A 17,750-nucleotide genomic window follows, 5' to 3' on the forward strand; every position below is an offset into this window, starting at 1 on the left:
TGAATGTTCACACAGTTTATTTTCTGAAGATTTTCAACTCTATCTAGTAAATCAGCTTCTCTCTCTCTCCAGAATGTATACCTCTATTTATACAAGAAAGTATCTTTCTTGTTCCAGAAGCAGCAGATGAATATTGCACATTGTAATAGTTGCCGTTATAATTATTATAAATCATCAGTAGAGTGACTGGCTTAGTGCATCATTATAGCAGATGAAATAACATTTAGGTACATTAAATTGTAATATAGTCATTTTTTTTTATTTTTGCAGATATCTGTAAAAAGATTGCTTTATCTGTGCTCAGGTTGTTCAATGAATTAAGATAAGCATTCAATACTATCAAATTTTACACAAATGATTAGAAGTGACCTGTGTATTCCTGATAAGCGTTTTCACCTGCTAGTGTGAAAAGCTATCTCTGCATCATTAAAGCCTGGGAGCAATGTCATTCCAGAGATTTTAGCTTAGAAAAAAAGTTGAAAGTAAAAAAGCTCTGTCCTTCCTTCCAGGCATGTCAAGCATATTAATTCTGTAAACTGATATCCTTTACCCATCTCAGGCCAAGCACAGACTATATATAGGAGAGTTTCCAGATGTTTGTACTCAGAGGCGTCCTGTCTCTACCATCCATCTCTTTTTTCTGTTTATTTACATTTTCATCTTTAACTTCTAAGCCACGATGAGTCAATATAAGCAGTTTGGTGGTGGAGCCCAGAAGAAGGGTTTCAGCTCATCCTCTGTGTCCAGAAGTAGTGGAAGCTTTGGAGGTGCTGGAGGTGCTGGAGGTGCTGGAGGTGCTTATGGAGCTGGTGGAGGAGGTTTTGGTAGCAGAAGCCTTTTTAACGTGGGAGGTAGAAAGACCATTTCCATAAGTACCGCAGGTGGTCAAGGTGGATTTGGTGGATCGGGCTTTGGTGTAGGAGTTGGTGGTGGTGGTGGCTTTGGTGGTGGAGCAGGAGGATTCGCGCTTGGTCAAGGGTTTGGTCCTGGGGGAGCTCAAGTTGGTATTCAAGAGGTTACAATTAACCAAACTCTTCTGGCACCACTGAATTTGGAGATTGACCCTGAGATACAAAAAGTCCGACTCCAAGAAAGGGAACAGATTAAAACTTTGAACAATAAATTTGCCTCCTTCATTGATAAGGTAAGGATCTGTTATTCTGCAATACACTATGTTTCTATGGTACGAGGTTAATTTTCATTACTGGAGTTACAGATTTATACTTTAAGTTGAATTTGTTTGCAAAAATGCCTAGATTAACTAAATTTATGTATGACTAATGACCAGCAGGTGTAAATGTATTAGGTTGTATTGCCCTTTTTTCCACTATAATAATTACTTCCTGACTTAAACAGAATCAAATAATTTTGCTATTTGGTTTTTAAAATCTATAGACTTTTAGTATCATTATATAAAAATTAAGGTGCAAAACTAGTATAGAGGCACCCACAGGTCTTGCAGAGAAGATAGATCAAAATAGCAGTGTTTTTATTGTCGATGTTTCAATGAAAGTCAGTCCATCTTCATGAGTGCCTCTATACCAGTTTTGAATCTGTATGGATTTCTTTGTGGAAGAGCACCTGGGCATTTACCTCCAACATAGAATGCCATGGCTACCCTTGGGATTGTAAAAATATAAATGCAATAGCTTGGGTATATTTGTATCGAATAGCTAAGAATAGCTAAGAAATGCAGTTCCTGAGAAAGGCAATTTTCTTATAATAGTATGTTATACTTGTTTATGTTTGGCAATAGGTTCGGTTCCTTGAGCAACAAAACAAAGTACTTGAAACAAAATGGAACCTCCTGCAAGAACAAGGAGGGCAAATCAAGGGTGGAACCCGCGGCAAAAGCAATATTGAAGCTATATTTGATGCATACATAAACAGCTTGAAGAGGCAATTGGATGCTCTACAAAATGATAAATTCAGACTGGATGGAGAGCTTAGGAACATGCAAGACTTAGTTGATGACTTTAAGAACAAGTAAGTAATATCCATTGTACTGTAACATGCTATGAAGTTCATCTCATTTTTTGTAAATTGACAAGTGTTATTCATTTTATTCAATACTGTGAATGAATTACAAAATTCAAGGTTAGGAAAACACAAATGGTTTTCAATAACTGTAGTAGGTTTCTAGACAGTTCTAGTCATATTTCCAAATCAAGGTTTAACTAACAAGCAATCATGGCACAGCTGTGCAGGAACTGTGAATCAGAGGAGGGAAGCTGAACAAAATGAGAACTGTAAGTCGCAGAGTGGAGTGACAGAGCAAGATCAAAGTCACACAGTACACCCCATGCCCAGTAATTCAAAGGTCCATTTTATGTGTGGAGTGGATCGTAACTGGCTGTACAAGCTGGGTGCAGAAGAAACTGTCAAAAGTGGCTGGAACGGTGCCAGCTGCTCACAGTGTATGCTCTGTATAGGGGGCTTTAGGGTGGAACAAGTGAGCAAAATCACAGTCTTTAATGTTTATTGTATACACACATACCAAATGTATTTAGGTAGGAGAAACTGACATCAGTGGCTGGAGGCACTAAGAGGTGAAAGTGCAAAGCAGCTAACAGTATTGATGGTATGTAGGTGGGCTCATGAATGGAATTAGAAAGCAAAGCCTTGGCCTTTAAAGTGATTGTAAAGATATATTTTTTTAAATAACAAACATGTCATACTTACCTACTCTGTGCAGTGGTATTGCACAAAGCAGCCCTGATCCTCCTCTTCTCCGTGTGCCACTCGATCCCAAGTTGGGCTTTGTGTGTCTATAGACACACACAGTATGGCTCAGCCCCACTCCTCACTCTCTCATCACTGGATTTGATTGACAACAGCAGGAGCCAATGACTCCTGCTGCTCTCATGGAGTCCAGTAAGAAGGGAGAGAGAGAGAGAAAGAGAACAGCCCTGCTGCTTTTGAGCACATCATTCCATTGAGATTGGGCTCAAGAAAGTACCTGAAGGTGCTGGGGAGGGGAGCTGATAATAGAAGGTGTTTTATATTAATGCAGAGAATACATTAAAGTAAAAACCTTCAGCCTTTACAACCACTCTAATGTCTGTAATCGTAGAGATCCAAGGTCTGGTCCATGGATGGAATAACAGGGAAGCAGTGGATTATGGCTGGCTGTAGGCTTGAATACCCTTGCTATGGGCCAATTATTTACCCCCTGAAGGGTGACTGAAAAACACAGAGATTGCGTTATCCTATCCTGCCTTGTTGCTAGGACATTGCTAAGAATCTCCTAGCTTTTAGTGTTCATCTGTACCAGTCCGAACTCTTTCTCTGATTCAAACCCGCTCACACATGTTTTCTGTCCCCTGACACCCCGACACAGTAGCTTATAGCTCTTAGATTGTTAGATCGACTGCTGCCGAGAGGAAACTGTCATACATGGATCAAAATTTGACTAGTTCCTGCTGAACTGAGTGAATTAGAATTACCATTTATGGCCAGTTTTACTGTCTACATTTTAGACAGATGATTACCTCCAAAAAAAAGAAAGACATTATTTTATTGACTAAAAGATAGTAATATAGCATACTTAAAATTACAAGTACAATCTTTACAGGTTTTCTAAAAAACATAACTGTACTTCTTTTGATATGCAGATATGAAGATGAAATCAACAAGAGGACATCAGCAGAGAATGACTTTGTTGTACTTAAGAAGGTAAATTGAGATCATTTTGAATAAAATCTAAAACAAAGTTATTGTTTATTTGAGACTAGTGAGTAGCGATAGGTTTTCTAACTTTAAAAGTGAAAATAGACCAGAAACAGTTGGACATATAGGCATTATGCAACCATGAGGAAAGATCTTTTCTGTCATATGTATAACTAAGTATTTAGGTGTTTGTCTGAAGTTCCAGTTTAGTGCACAGATTGGTCACTGAGGGGCTAACGAATGTACTCTGATGACTAAGATTCCAATGCATATGGTAAGGGATATTGCACAATTCTGTAGTTTAGACATTTAAGGTTTACTATAAATTGTCTGATAATTCATATCAAAAGGGTTAATGTACTCTGAAGAATGGTCACTAAGTGTTATGTTAATACTGTGGAGACTGGGCACTGAGGGAGGTAGCACACATACTCTGCAGACTGATCACTAAAAGATTATCACACATATTCTGGTGGTTGGTCACTATTTGTTAACACATATTCTGAAGAGTATTCATTTTTGCACATATACTGGACAGTGATTACTGAGAGGTTAATGTACATACGACTGGTCATCGAGAGATAGCACATATACAACAGAGAAGAAAGAACTCTAATTTTAATGGATATACTCTTCATATGGATCATTGAGGAGTTGAAGATGTTGGACTAGGAACAGTCTCAAGGCAAGACTATGGTGTAGAGATAGTTGAGATCACAGGTTAAATCATGGATCAGGGACTGCAGTAATAGTTGGAGAACAGATAACACAAAGACCACAGATCAGTTCAGGAAATCGGGACTTTTGTGAATGAAAGAGAACCAAAAAGGAGAAAATGATAGTGAGGACTAAGGGCAGAAATGCCATGGTGGATAAGTAGTTGACTGAAGAAGACAAGACTGACTTACTGGACTAGTAATTCATATATATTCATTCATTTAATACAGACAATGTTTTGTAAGGATCATTCTCTTCTTAGCAACTGTATACTAAAGTCAACATACCATTGTTACCATTGTAGGATGTAGATGCTGCCTACATGAACAAGGTGGAGCTTGAAGCTAAGGTTGATGCTTTGACTGATGAGATCAACTTCCTCAGGTCTCTCTATGAACAAGTAAGACATATGTTTTTATCATATAGGCAACATGGAACCTGTATATTAAGAATGCAACAATACTTGATTTCAATTTCACTACACTTTTCTCAGTTTCATTGAAATAATTACTTGTTTTAAATCCAGTTTATAAAGTTTGCAATGGGAAGTTAGTCTTTATCAGTGTAGAACAAAAAGTAATATGTAGGAAGATCATTAAATAAATGACAAAAGACAGGCACCGTGTATTGAGATAAAATCTATCTATCTATCTATCTATCTATCTATCTATCTATCTATCTATCTATCTATCTATCTATTTTAGTTCCTTTCATGCACCCCCAAACCAATTGTGATTATAATTAGTTAATTTAGTGTGGTGTAAGTTATTGAAAAAAAAATATAGAAAATACACAAGAGTAAATTGAAAGATATCTACAAAAAAAGACTGCTGATTATGGCAAATAAGAGGCCTTTTGGCAAAATGCGTTGGAGTCATTGAGGAAAGTAAAATTACAGGGTATTTTATGCGAGCTTCTCTCAACTATTCTGGGTATATTCTTGTGCTCCTCATTAGTGTCATAATTTACAGGATTAAAACAAAAATAAAAAAACCTGAAAGAGTAGATTTTTTTCACTGAAGCAGATCAAATAAGGAAATTGAATATTCAGATTTAGTGAAATTCCACCAATACTGAAATCTATAAAAGTGCGGCTAAATCAGTTTTGCTCTTCTCTACTTATAAGTGATATTTGCTTTAAAATGGTGACTAGTGCTCAGACACAGATTGCAGTCCACTGGAGAGCTGAAGAAAGGAAGACTGCCATGCAAGAAGACATCAGCTTCATTAGGACATCAATGTACACACCACAAACAGTCAACGCGTTTCTGCCATAAAAGCCTTACTCATGACAGTTCTGAGTAAGGCCGTTATGGTAGAAATCTGTTGACTATTTGTGCTGTGTATACTGATGACCTAATAAAGCTGAAGTCTTGCTTCACTTGACCATGTTACTGGTCACTTTCCTTTACCAGAATAACTTTACACCAGTATTACCACTAAATGTTAAGCAGTTTGTTAATAAATGGATCAAAATACAGGAATGTATTTATTTCTATGTCTGTTTTACTTAGGAAATGGGTCAGCTGCAGGCCCAGATTTCTGACACTTCAGTCATCCTCTCCATGGACAACAACAGAGCTTTGGATCTGGACAGTATCATCGCTGAGGTGAAGGCTCAGTATGAGGACATAGCCAAGAAAAGCAGATCAGAGGCTGAGGCTGTCTACTCAGTCAAGGTGAGTTTATTGTGGGAAATGTTCAAAGAGATATTAAGAAGCTAAAGGACCATAATTACTATTTAATGTGTAAAAAAGGTTATTGATAACTATTATTTTTTTCCCAAAGTGCTAATGAGTTTTTGTTCCATAATAGGTCAAGGAGCTGCAAGCATCTGCTGGCGCACAAGGCGATGTTCTCCGCAATAGCAAGAATGAGATTTCTGAGCTAAACCGCAAACTCCAGAGGCTTCGCGCTGAGATTGAAAATGTGAAAAAACAGGTAGGACATTGTGTTAACACAACAAAAATATTACCAGCAAAAAATGTCAAAGCACACAACCCTAAAGAAATAATTCCATCTACTTAATATTTTTATGTTTGAGTTCTATTTTCTTAGTAAAAAGATTTTTGTTATGCCCTGTCCTTATCTAGGAAATAATGTGAGTACAGAGCCATATTATGTAATAGGGGGTGAAGAAGGGGTTGGTAACTGTTGGGATCAGATATTCTCAGTGAGCACTGTTAAGCTCCATGCATGCTAGCTTTTTTTATAAGCTCAAAAAATGCTAAATAAAAAAGCTGGTTGAACAACACTGATAATAGCAGTTTTGTGCCAGATTGTAGTAGCGTTTTAGAAGCATTTAGAAGTGTAAGTGTTTCCGTGTTTTTACTGTACATGTAGAAAAAAAAAGCTAGAAAAAAGCTGTTAGGAGCGTTTTAATGGCACTTAGGAGCATTTAGTGTTTTTTTTTCTGCCAGAAAAATGCTCCCAAAAACTCTACAAAAACATTTTTTTTCTGCTCCAAAGCCCTGAAGATTGAAAAACATTACTAGCATAAAATAGTGTGCATGGACACATAGGATACCACTATTTAGCTTCTAGGAGAAGATTAAAAAAAATGCTGATACCAGCTTCTAGGAGCTTAAAAAATGCTAGTGCGCATGAAGCCTCAGTGGCTAGCAATGTAAGTTGATATATATCCACTGCAATACTGCAGCCTTGACTGTGTCATAGAGCTGGCAAGAGCCAGGGGTGTGTCCAGGGGCAGACTGACAACTCATGGGGCCCCCAGGCAATAGGGGATCATGGGGACCCTGTGTCCTTGCCCAAACTCAAAAAAGCCTATGAAAAAGGTACCAGGGGCATCTCATGGGGCCCCCTACTGACCCCAGGCCCTCGGGCAGTGCCCGAGTTTCCAAATGGTCAGTCCGCCCCTGGGTGTGTCTATACTCCTAGTAACAATTGCATTGTATACAGCTGTGGGTTCAAGGTTCCCTAAAAACAGGTCTTCAATTTGGTTAATTAAACATGTACAGTACCTGTGCTAGGAATGAATATAGTGCACATAGGGCCTAATAAACATTGTATTACATATGAAAAGGACAAATTAATGTAACACTATGTTTATATAACTGGATAGCTGGTGGGTTGGCATGAACTGGTTTATAGAGGGCAAGTGTTCTTATATGCAGTATGTTTCCACAATAGTTTTGTATTAAAATAGAATTTTTATTATTTTCTATAGAATGCCAAACTTCAGACAGCCATTGCTGAGGCAGAGGACCGTGGAGAGCTTGTCCTGAAAGATGCTCATGCAAAACTTGCTGAGCTAGAAGCAGCTCTTCAGAAGGCAAAACAAGAGATGGCTCGCCAGCTGAGAGAATACCAGGAACTGATGAATGTCAAATTGGCTTTGGATGTGGAAATTGCTACATACAGGAAACTGCTGGAAGGAGAAGAGACCAGGTAAGCAATCCATCTGCAATGTGATTCTTAGCTGCAGGCACAGTGGGAAAATTAATCCTCAAATTAATGTTTTACAACAGAGGCACATCATTTTCTCAGGTGGAAGGGACCTAGAAGCCTTCTAGTCTCCTAATAAATATAAAAAAAACACCAGGTGCTGTGAGCTAAGTCTTTGTTATGACCTTTGAGAATGAACTACCTGCAGCTATAGGGGTCAGTAGGGGCTAGTTTTAAAGCTTTATTTACTCTATGGTAAGAATATATAAATACTTTAATTTCCATAGTATGCCCATGTATTGGAACAGAAGGAAGTGTTTGTTATTGTAGAACTGCATCAGTACATCTGCAAAAAAAAAAAAAACTAGAATGCTTTCAGTACAATGTTTTCACTGAATTTTCACAGTGATATTGCACATGGCATAAACCAAAGGGGTGAACTCTGTACAAGAGGACATCTTCTTTCATGGATTTTAAAGCAGCATGATAACTAATGCAATTTCAAACATATATTCAGCAAAAACAATCTTACCTTTCTGTCTTTATCATGGTCTAAAGTTAGAGAACTCCTTAAAATGTGCTCTGCCCATGACTCACCTAGTCCATTGCCAGAAAACATTTGACATCTAAACATTTTCCTGTTTTTTTTACTGCTGACATTTTATAGCATTTGAACTTTTTTTTAGCGATTCATAAAGTGATCCTTTGGCAGTCTCACCAGCAGTAACCTAGCTTATAATCTTTTGTAGAGGCATCACATTATCTTCTCTATACCTCAAAAATTCATGATGCTTTATTACAGAAAAAAATAAATAAATAATTATATATATATATATATATCAGGATTAGAGTGATTTGACTACCTGCTCTTCTCACTTAGGATCAGTAAGGCTACCCTTTCATGTTCATGACCTGTGGTCAGTGTTTCCCAAATTAAAGCAACACTGATTGCCTGAATTGACAGCAATACTTGGTACTGAAGCACTCTTTGGAAATAAAAATACCCAATAGTGGGATAATACTAATGAGACAGCCTTGGGTTTTACTCTGAATGGTAAAAGCCAGGCACATCAAGCATACTGTGGGCTGTAATTAAGCTGACCTCCTACTGTAATTATATCAGCTCATATGGCCTCCAGCACCAGGTCAGCATTTCAACAGGGCTTTCAAAACTCAAATCACAAGTCCCAAAACACTAGCCCACTAGTAAAATTGACCTGAACTGATATAATTACAGCACCCCAAAGCAGTGGGGGTGGGTAATTTACTACCCCATTTAGTAAATATAAAAGGGTTCCTCTGGAAGGCATCAGCAGAAAGGCCCCTACCATTGGTCCACCATATCCACTGCTCATCTGGACCAGTCCTAGAGGCTGGTCAGCAGCTCCGAGGAAAGGGATTCGTCCCCAAAACACGTCAGCCATTTGACCGCATTTTGAACACCTTGCTTGCCATTGTGGCCACCTTCATAATGCAAATGCTTTTTAGATACATGCTTTGTCTGTGAGTATGTGTTTTATTCTTTATACCTTTGAATAAACCTTGGATAATGCACTAGGTGTGTGCGCCACCTGTGTATTCTTCCTCTGGATATATAATCTAATCTGTTCATCTTGAGCACGTTAATGCTAAAAAAACACAAATTAACTTAATAAAGTGAAAATCTTAGGGCAACATTTATAAAGCAGTGAATATGGCATTCACCAAACTTTCACAGCAGGTAGATCAATCAGTGTGATTTAAACATTTGCACCAGGAAGGTATACTTGCAGTGAATCTCTGGTGAATGTCACATTTACTGCTTTATAAATATACAGCCTTTGTTTGTCTTAATGAATCGCACAGAGATTCATTATAGTAACTAAAATGGCAGATTCTGAACTAATTCTATAATCTAATGTTTCTGCTGTTAATATTAAGGTGTATCTAAACCCCAGAACAAGATTATAATATACCACAGTTTGTGTTAGAACTACAGAACAACTCCCTTATTCCTCATCACCTTAACATAAGGAAGAGGTATAAAGTAGCAGCACTGGATTTCTGGAATAATTGCCTTTCACTGGTATACTTAACAGACAAAAAGAGAATAAATAAGAGAAGTTTATCGTTAGGGTTTACATACACTTCAATTTCTTTCATTCAACAAGTGTTACAAGGTTTGTGTTTGGGGTATTATAAACCAGCATTCAGATATGGCATCATTTATCACAAATATTTTAAACAATTGTGTTTTAATTAAATTAATTTAATCAAATTACTGGATTTTTGTTCACTACATTCTGTATTGCATTTTTTCTTGATAAAATGACATAAAATTAAGTGAATATAATGTATGTAGAATTACTGTACATTTTCATAACATATGTTCATAGAACAATGTTTTACTATAAAGGGCATATTTTTGCAGCCTGTTTATTAAAAACTGTAATTTCTTTCTGAACATTTTCAGGTTGACCACAGACAGCAATGTGAGCATTTGTAAGTATTGTTTAGATACTTTTTTTTGTCTACTTTCTTTTACATACATTGTTACATTTGATATAACAATGCATGTATATTCAATGCCCTATATATCAGTGATATTTATATATGAAATTAAATGTAATATTATGTTCTTTACAGCCGTGGTCAGCGGAAAGACCTCTCTGGCAGCTGGAGGAGGTGGAGCTGGAGGAAGCTTTGGTGGTGGCTTTGGTGGTGGCTTTGGTGCTGGTGGCGGTGGAGGTTCTGCAGGCTATGGATACAGCTCTGCCAGCTCTTCAGGATTTGGAATGTCAGCCGGCGGCGGAGGTGGTGGCAGCAGTATGAGATTTGTGTCCAGCCAGTCAAACTACAGAAATTAAATCTCTCATGCTCCACTTTGGCACGGTGCAAATTCATTCTTTTGCTTGCCACTATATTGAGTTACTGCGTTACCACCAGATTATTTTCTCTCGCTATTCCTAGGTTTGTGCTACATTTGGAAACTAAGTAGAAAACACATTTTTCTTATAAGAGGAAATTAGGGAGGTTCAGCACTCACCTTTTTCAGCTGTGAAAGCTTTATAATCTTTCCATTAACCACAACTCTAAGTGCCTTTATCACCAGAAAGGACAAGGAATGGTGTCTACTTCCCTTGTTGTCCTTCTTAACCCTCTCTGTTATTTAAATGCTGGGCTTTTGCCCTGCTGGCAAAAACCTTCTGCTTATTAGATAAAGTCAATTATCTTGAAACGTCATGAAGAAACCCAAGCTGTCTTATCAGCTACAGCAATGTCAGGCACAGAAGTTTGATACATGGGCTTATGTATTACAATAGCAAAGGGTATTGTTTTGTTTTGTGTAATCAGACTTATGTAAGGTGATGAGTAGTTTGTATAAAGGCTACGTCATACCATTGCACTTATCATTATGTAATTAACTAAGCCAACACAATAATTTGCTTATGAGGAAGGGTAAAAATTATTGACAATTCTGGAATTATAATTATTGTAAGTCCATGTCTAAGAATGCCAATGTGCAAAAGGTGCCCTCTCCTTGGAATTTTTCCTCAGTCCATATCATAATAGGAAAAATGCAGAGACAGAATACTGTACGCTGCTGTGGAGAATAAGAGGTGCAAACATTCCCCAACCTACTAAATGTGATGGGGTTTTTGCTGTGGTCATTCATATGCTGTTTAATCATTAAAAAGGAAAGATGAGGAAAGAGGAAGATTAGTATGGCCCATGGTAACATGACTCCTCCTGGCTTACATAGCACCTATGTTATAATAGTTTATAATATGTAAAATAATACACAGCAGTATCTGTGTAATGTGGTTCATCTATACCACTAAACAAGACAACATAATGAGTATAGCATGGTATATGGCGACATAGCACCTCATTAACAAAGCACCCATGTACAGTGACACTTCTATGATATGGTATATGACAGCAAAGCACTGTATAACATAGCACCTGTGTAAAATGGGACTTCAGTAACAAAATATAGGCAACAAGAGACTTCTGTAATACACCACCTATAATTATGATGCCAGCTTTCGGTTAGTGCATCAGGCTCCAAAAGTTCTACACCCACAGGATCCTAAGCTTAGCAACTTGTCCTTATAATTGGTCTTAAATGAAGCCGTGCAAAGTGTAATGTTGGTGTGTGATATGTAGTAATTTACTTCAACCAATCACAAATCATCTCTCAGCTAATTTGCCTGCAGTAACCTGAACAATGATAGGTTTCTATTGTTTACTGTAATTTGCAGATCATCTATGCATTGGCACTGTCTTACTAAATACTCCACATATGAAAAAATGCTTTGATCTGTATACCAATAAAATCTCAATTAACTGTAGTAAGACCAAAATAAGACGACTTGTGATTGGTTTACTATAAGTTACTACAATCTGATTTTTCCACTCCCTTATTAAGCAAGCCCACGAGTGGCAACAAACATTTAGCTGTACACAGGTTCTGCTGTATGAGTTTACATCTACTTTGTATTATGTAGCGCAAATAAAGGAAGATCATTCATATACAAACCTTATTCATGCCTTCATTCTCCTATTGAATTACATTAATTAATGTGAAGCCAAAATGTTTTATATTTAATTTTTGATAGAGTGGAGAAGGTAAGGATAAATATGTCTAAGGGTCCTTTCACATGGGCTTTCTGATCAAGTCCACCTGTCAGTTTCTGAGTTTTGGATCCTTTTGAATGAACTGACTAGCAGACAAATACATGTCACTATTGCTTCCAAACATTCCCAGTCTCTCCTTTCTGTAAGTCTCTGACCAATTTGGATAAATAATTGGATGAAAGCCTTGATATCATTAAGAGTCTCTACTCTAGCAAGCTCATCTTTTACCTGTTCAGAGAGCCCTTGGTGGAACTTACTTTTTTTGTACTGCTGGATTCCAAGTGATATCTGCGACCCAGCTTTGGAATTCAGCTTTGTACTCAGCAACAGAACATCTACCCTACCACAGACTATGCAACTTTGCTTCAGCAGTAGCACAGTGGTTGGGATCATCAAAAATCTGATTAATCAGGATCATAAAAGTCTCAAAATTATTTAGAGTTGTGCTGTCTTGTTCTACATTTTGGAAATAAATGTGACATTGGTTAAGGAAACCTCTGTAATGGCAAGTGGTAGATGCATACCTGCATTTGTTTCCTCTTGGGAATGTAAGTTCAGCAATTGTCCCTGCAGAGCATGGATTTCCTCCTGTTTCCCTTTCACCACACTTTCCTGTTCTGAAATTTTTTCTTGGGAGGTAACACCAAACTCTTGGAGTTCTGCAACTTGCTGCCTGAAAGAAGCCACAGCAGTTGCTAAAGCACCCTCCATGTTTGTGTTGGATTATTTTGTCATGGTTAGGGATCAGAATCAGAGACCAGTAGCTATTACAGTAGGGAGGCTCTCACTGACCATCAGGATACGTACACAAGTAGGTCACCCTGGTGGATGACGTGGGCTCATCCAATAGATATTGGCTGGAGAAGAGCACAATAATCTGGCAAACAGGAAGTTCAGAGACATGGCTTAAATCAGGAAGTTCATGGAGGAGCAAAGAGCTCAATTTTCAGCAGAAACAAAGTACAAGGCAATACTGTCCAAGGAATCAGACAGGGAGCTGACCAGCATCTCAGGTGGCACAGCATGAAGAGCCACAGCCAGCCACCACAGAGATCGCAAGTAAGTAAAAAGGTACTAGTAGTGACTAAATGTATTTATTAATTATTTTTAATGAGATAGATTTTAAACAGGGAAAAGCAGGGTTTTGGTATCAAACTGGTAGATAAATAAGCCAACCAATGACATTGGCTTGGTCAGGATAAATTTGCCTGCTGCCACTTTTTATATCAAGTCCACAAACTGTACATTTTAGCTGTTGCTACTGGCATGAACTTTCCTACCACCCACAACATTTTCATTGTGGATGAGGTAGCACTGGAATGTTGTTTCTTAGTGTCACACCCACTGCCACTCTTCTGTATTATTTTTTTTCATTATATTGACACCCTGCATGGTAAATTGAGTGTCTGACTGACATCCAAAGAATATATTTTGATAGGAACATATTTACTATGTGCTTGAATAACTTTAAGAAGCAGAAAAAAAAATACAAGGACAGTACTTACTACACAGAGATAGCAGTACTTATAGGTTCAATAAAAAAACAAAACATTAGCCTCAATAATCTACGGTCTTCCTATAGGAATGAATAGGAAATCTACTGAACATGCTCAGGCCCAACCTTGAAAGATCCCATGATGGGATTGTGAACCACCTAACAACCCACAGTAAAACGTTTTTTGAATCATGAACAAGTAAGTGGCAGATTTTGGGATGGAGGAACAAGATTTTAAAGGTTAGTGTAATTAGCTATAACTAAGTAGAACTGTGGAAAGCTTTGCACCAATAAAAAAAAGCAAATTGTTATGGACAAGACAGCAGCAACCAATGCTCTCAAACAACAAACTGAAATTAATAACAAGAAAAACCTTGATAATACATTTAAATGGTTACATAGTTTATAAGGTTGAAAAAAAGACGCAGGTCCATCCAGCTTAACCAATGTGTGGGTATGTGTGCGTGATTTTTATTCTCTAACAGTTTCCATAGCCCTGTATAGTCTGCTTCCTGAGGAAGACATCAAAATTTTTTTTGAAGATGTCGACACTCTCAGCTAGTAGTACTTCCTTGGGGAGCGGAGTAAAGAACCCTTTCTGCAATCTAAGGTTATTAAAGAACAACAACAAAAAAAGAAGAAAAGAAGGTGACTGCCCAAATATTTAGCATTTGGAAACAAAGTTGCCTAACTGAGCCTAATATTTCCCTATGCTTTTTCTAAACCAGCCTTATAAAACACTCACACATGGCTATCCTTGTATAGGAAGTGGCCTGTTTTATCCATAGGATATCTTATTAAACATTGTAAGTCTAATAGCCATGGGTCAAAGTCCATGTAGTATATTATGGCTGAAAAAAAAAACATTTTGTGCGGTGAATTTGCTCATAAACGCGCCAGGACTGTGAACTTCAAACCTATAGGATTGGTTGTTGTGTCACCAAACCTCATCCCTGATCAGCATTAGGGTTCTTTCTCATGGCTGGTCTGATTAGTCCATTCAGATGAGTCTAGATAAAAAAAAAAGCTTGTGTCCATTTTCATTTATTTGGACCTAATTGCAACATATTGGAGATAAAGGATGTAAGTGGATACATGGGTCTGGTATGGATTTTAAGGGAAAACCCCATACAAAAAAACAAAAAAAAACAAGCTTGGGATTCACCTCAAAATCCAAACTAGACCCTTATTTAAGCATGGCACCTGGCAGACCAAGAAATGGGGCTGGCAAGTGTAAGGACCCCCTGTCCTGGACCATACTAGGCCACATGCCTTTGGAACCCTCTGGCAAAGCACCTTGACCCAGCGTTGAAGAGGACAAGGGCATCCTCCACACAAACCTGGCCCGGTGGTTGTGGGGACTGCAGGTGATGGGCTTATTAGAATCTGGAAGCCTACTTAAATAAGACGGAGGCCCCCAGATACCACCTGCATTCCGATATATGAATAAGTAAGGGGTATATAGTAAATGTAAATAGTACATAAAGACACTGATACACTTTTTGAAAACCACCCAAAATGTCTCTTGATGTAAAACCCACCATCAATCCAGGGATGCAGATTCATCAAGATGAATGAAGCCCATGAACCTGCCAACCCCACAGCATGATCAATCCCGTCACTCACTTGCCACGACTGACAGCTCTTGGGCCCTGCCACTAAATGTAAACAAATGGCATCCTGGGTGATGCCATTGACCAAATATTATGATGTTCATCAGGTATAAGGGTCTGTTAAGTATTATTAAGGGAAAATCAAAATTGCTTCTTTTTGTGTGGGGTCCACTGTTAACATCTATAACAGACCCTCATTAAGGATAAGGGTCTGGTAAACATAAAGGGCCATTTTGTCTACAGAGGGAGGCAGGAGCTGTCATTTACCTGCAGTGTAAATATTTTTTCTTTTGCTGTAGTAAGTTTTATACATTGTATTGATGTACCACTTCACAGGTAGGTTCAGGGCATCCCCCAGACATGTTATTTAAGGGGATTTTGTATTAATGTTACCCTTTTTGCATTGTTAAAGTTGCTGACCCCAACAAACTGAACTTTTAAAAACATTTTCTGTTTTGAAACATGTTACCCAGAGCAGTATCCATCCCCCTATGCCATTTGTTAGACCATTTCTTACCCATTAACGTAGAAATGGTGTTGGGAACGGGGGGGGGGGGGGGTTAACAAATGTCTGCAACACAGTTCACAAACCTTAAAGCCCACTATATTTGTCAGAACACACAAGAAACAGGCTTTTCCTTCAGCAATAGTGCAAACAAAGCATGCAGCATCTTTTTCAGCACATAGTACAGTCTCAAAACATTGCAACATATAACTGCTTTGTTTCAGCATAGATTAAACGTTCAGCACAGAGAGCTCACCAGCCAGGAGAGATTTAAAGTCATGCAGGTCTTCCAGGCAGCATAAGTAGAGTAGGTGCTGCACAGTGGTGAATTATTGGGTAGAAAGTGGAGACCTTCACTTTTCCAAAGACACATTTTGATTATTGCTTTGTTTTTGATCATTGATTTGTTGATACAGGTTCTGTATTTGATCACTAGAGTGCTGACACTGGGACTATTTATTGCTAGTAGATGTGATCACAGAGATTTCTGATTATTATCACTTTCATGAAACCATAAAATTGATGATCATAAGATATTTGTGTTTTTGAGGTTAAGTCTTAGAGCTGGTGTTGTATGTTTCATAGTAACTTGTCCAGGGGGACATTGTTTTACCAGCTGCTGAATGGGTTTCTGTTATATGTATTTCATTATATATTTTTCATGGTAGGGGGACAGTGTATTGTTCCTGAGTGCTTTTATGACCTTAGACATAAATGGGATGCCTTGATTGTTCAGGATCTCAGAGGGGAGCACCTTTCTCATGAAATTGTGAAACATTCCCATGCGATATCCTTGGCTGAGGTATTTTTTAAAGGGATCACCTGTGGGTATCTGACGGAATAGTTGAGAAAAACTAAAATGTATTGGTTTTCCCTAGATGAGTTAACTAAAGGATCTACTAAGTCCATGGCAATGAGGTACTTCAATAACTGGAAGCAGTACCAGTTGAAAAAAATAGAGCAGAAGGACGGTTATTTGACAAGTTAGGCAGGACTCATTGAAGTCCTTTATTTCCCAGCTACCATTGCAAAACACATTCCTGAGTTTTAGCTTCCTCATGATGAACCAAATGTAACACTTTGTGCCTAATAGGCTGAGGTACCATGAGTTTCTCAATGACATCATTATTCTCTTTGGTTACTCTCTACAACGGATCATAATTCAAAAACAAATGAGGGAATCACACATACTACCCTTTCACCTTGCTTTGTTTTACCGATAAATACTGTGAAATTGTCCCTGGCTTGAAAAAATTAGGCAGATTTGGCTCAAAGCAGGGAACTCCACTTCTAATCCTGGAAACCCCTTCAGGAGACCCAGGTCAGTCTTTGCAGGTTTTACATTTCTTTATACACAAATCACAAATCAACTTGGTTTATAAGTTGAAGTATTAGTTACTTCAGAGGGATCCTCATTATAGAAGGCCTCTGGACCTGTCAACATTTGTTGATATAAGTCCCAAAATCCTGCAACTCTAACTTTAGTGAAACAGTTTTTCCTCTGGTGGACAGGGTTACACAAGCCATGGCATAGTCTTTCACATTGCACACAGATGACACTTACTTGTTTCAGGTATCAGGTTTCTCTGCAACTTTTAGGATAAGAGCAGGGTAGCAACATTTCTAGCGTAAAGGAGTGTGATGACCTCTTGACCATTAACTCCTATTACACACTCATGTGTATTTACCATTGCAGTAGAACAGGCCATATACAGTATGAATAAAT

General features: G+C 38.1%; 1 protein-coding gene across 1 annotated transcript; it reads left to right on the plus strand.

Annotated features, from left to right (window-relative positions):
* Positions 1–594: 594 nt before the first annotated feature.
* LOC149450843 (keratin, type II cytoskeletal cochleal-like) lies at positions 595–12,317 on the plus strand. Its single transcript, XM_089691487.1, has 9 exons — positions 595–1,144; positions 1,757–1,986; positions 3,615–3,675; positions 4,691–4,786; positions 5,901–6,065; positions 6,202–6,327; positions 7,574–7,794; positions 10,244–10,272; positions 10,417–12,317. The coding sequence occupies exons 1-9, from the start codon at positions 680–682 to the stop codon at positions 10,635–10,637; spliced, it is 1,614 nt and encodes a 537-aa protein (XP_089547613.1). The 5' UTR covers positions 595–679; the 3' UTR covers positions 10,638–12,317.
* Positions 12,318–17,750: the final 5,433 nt, after the last annotated feature.

This window comes from Staurois parvus, unplaced genomic scaffold, assembly GCF_062004578.1.
Source record: "Staurois parvus isolate SC_StPar_1 unplaced genomic scaffold, SC_StPar_1.0 ptg000562l, whole genome shotgun sequence".
Taxonomy (NCBI): domain Eukaryota; kingdom Metazoa; phylum Chordata; class Amphibia; order Anura; family Ranidae; genus Staurois; species Staurois parvus.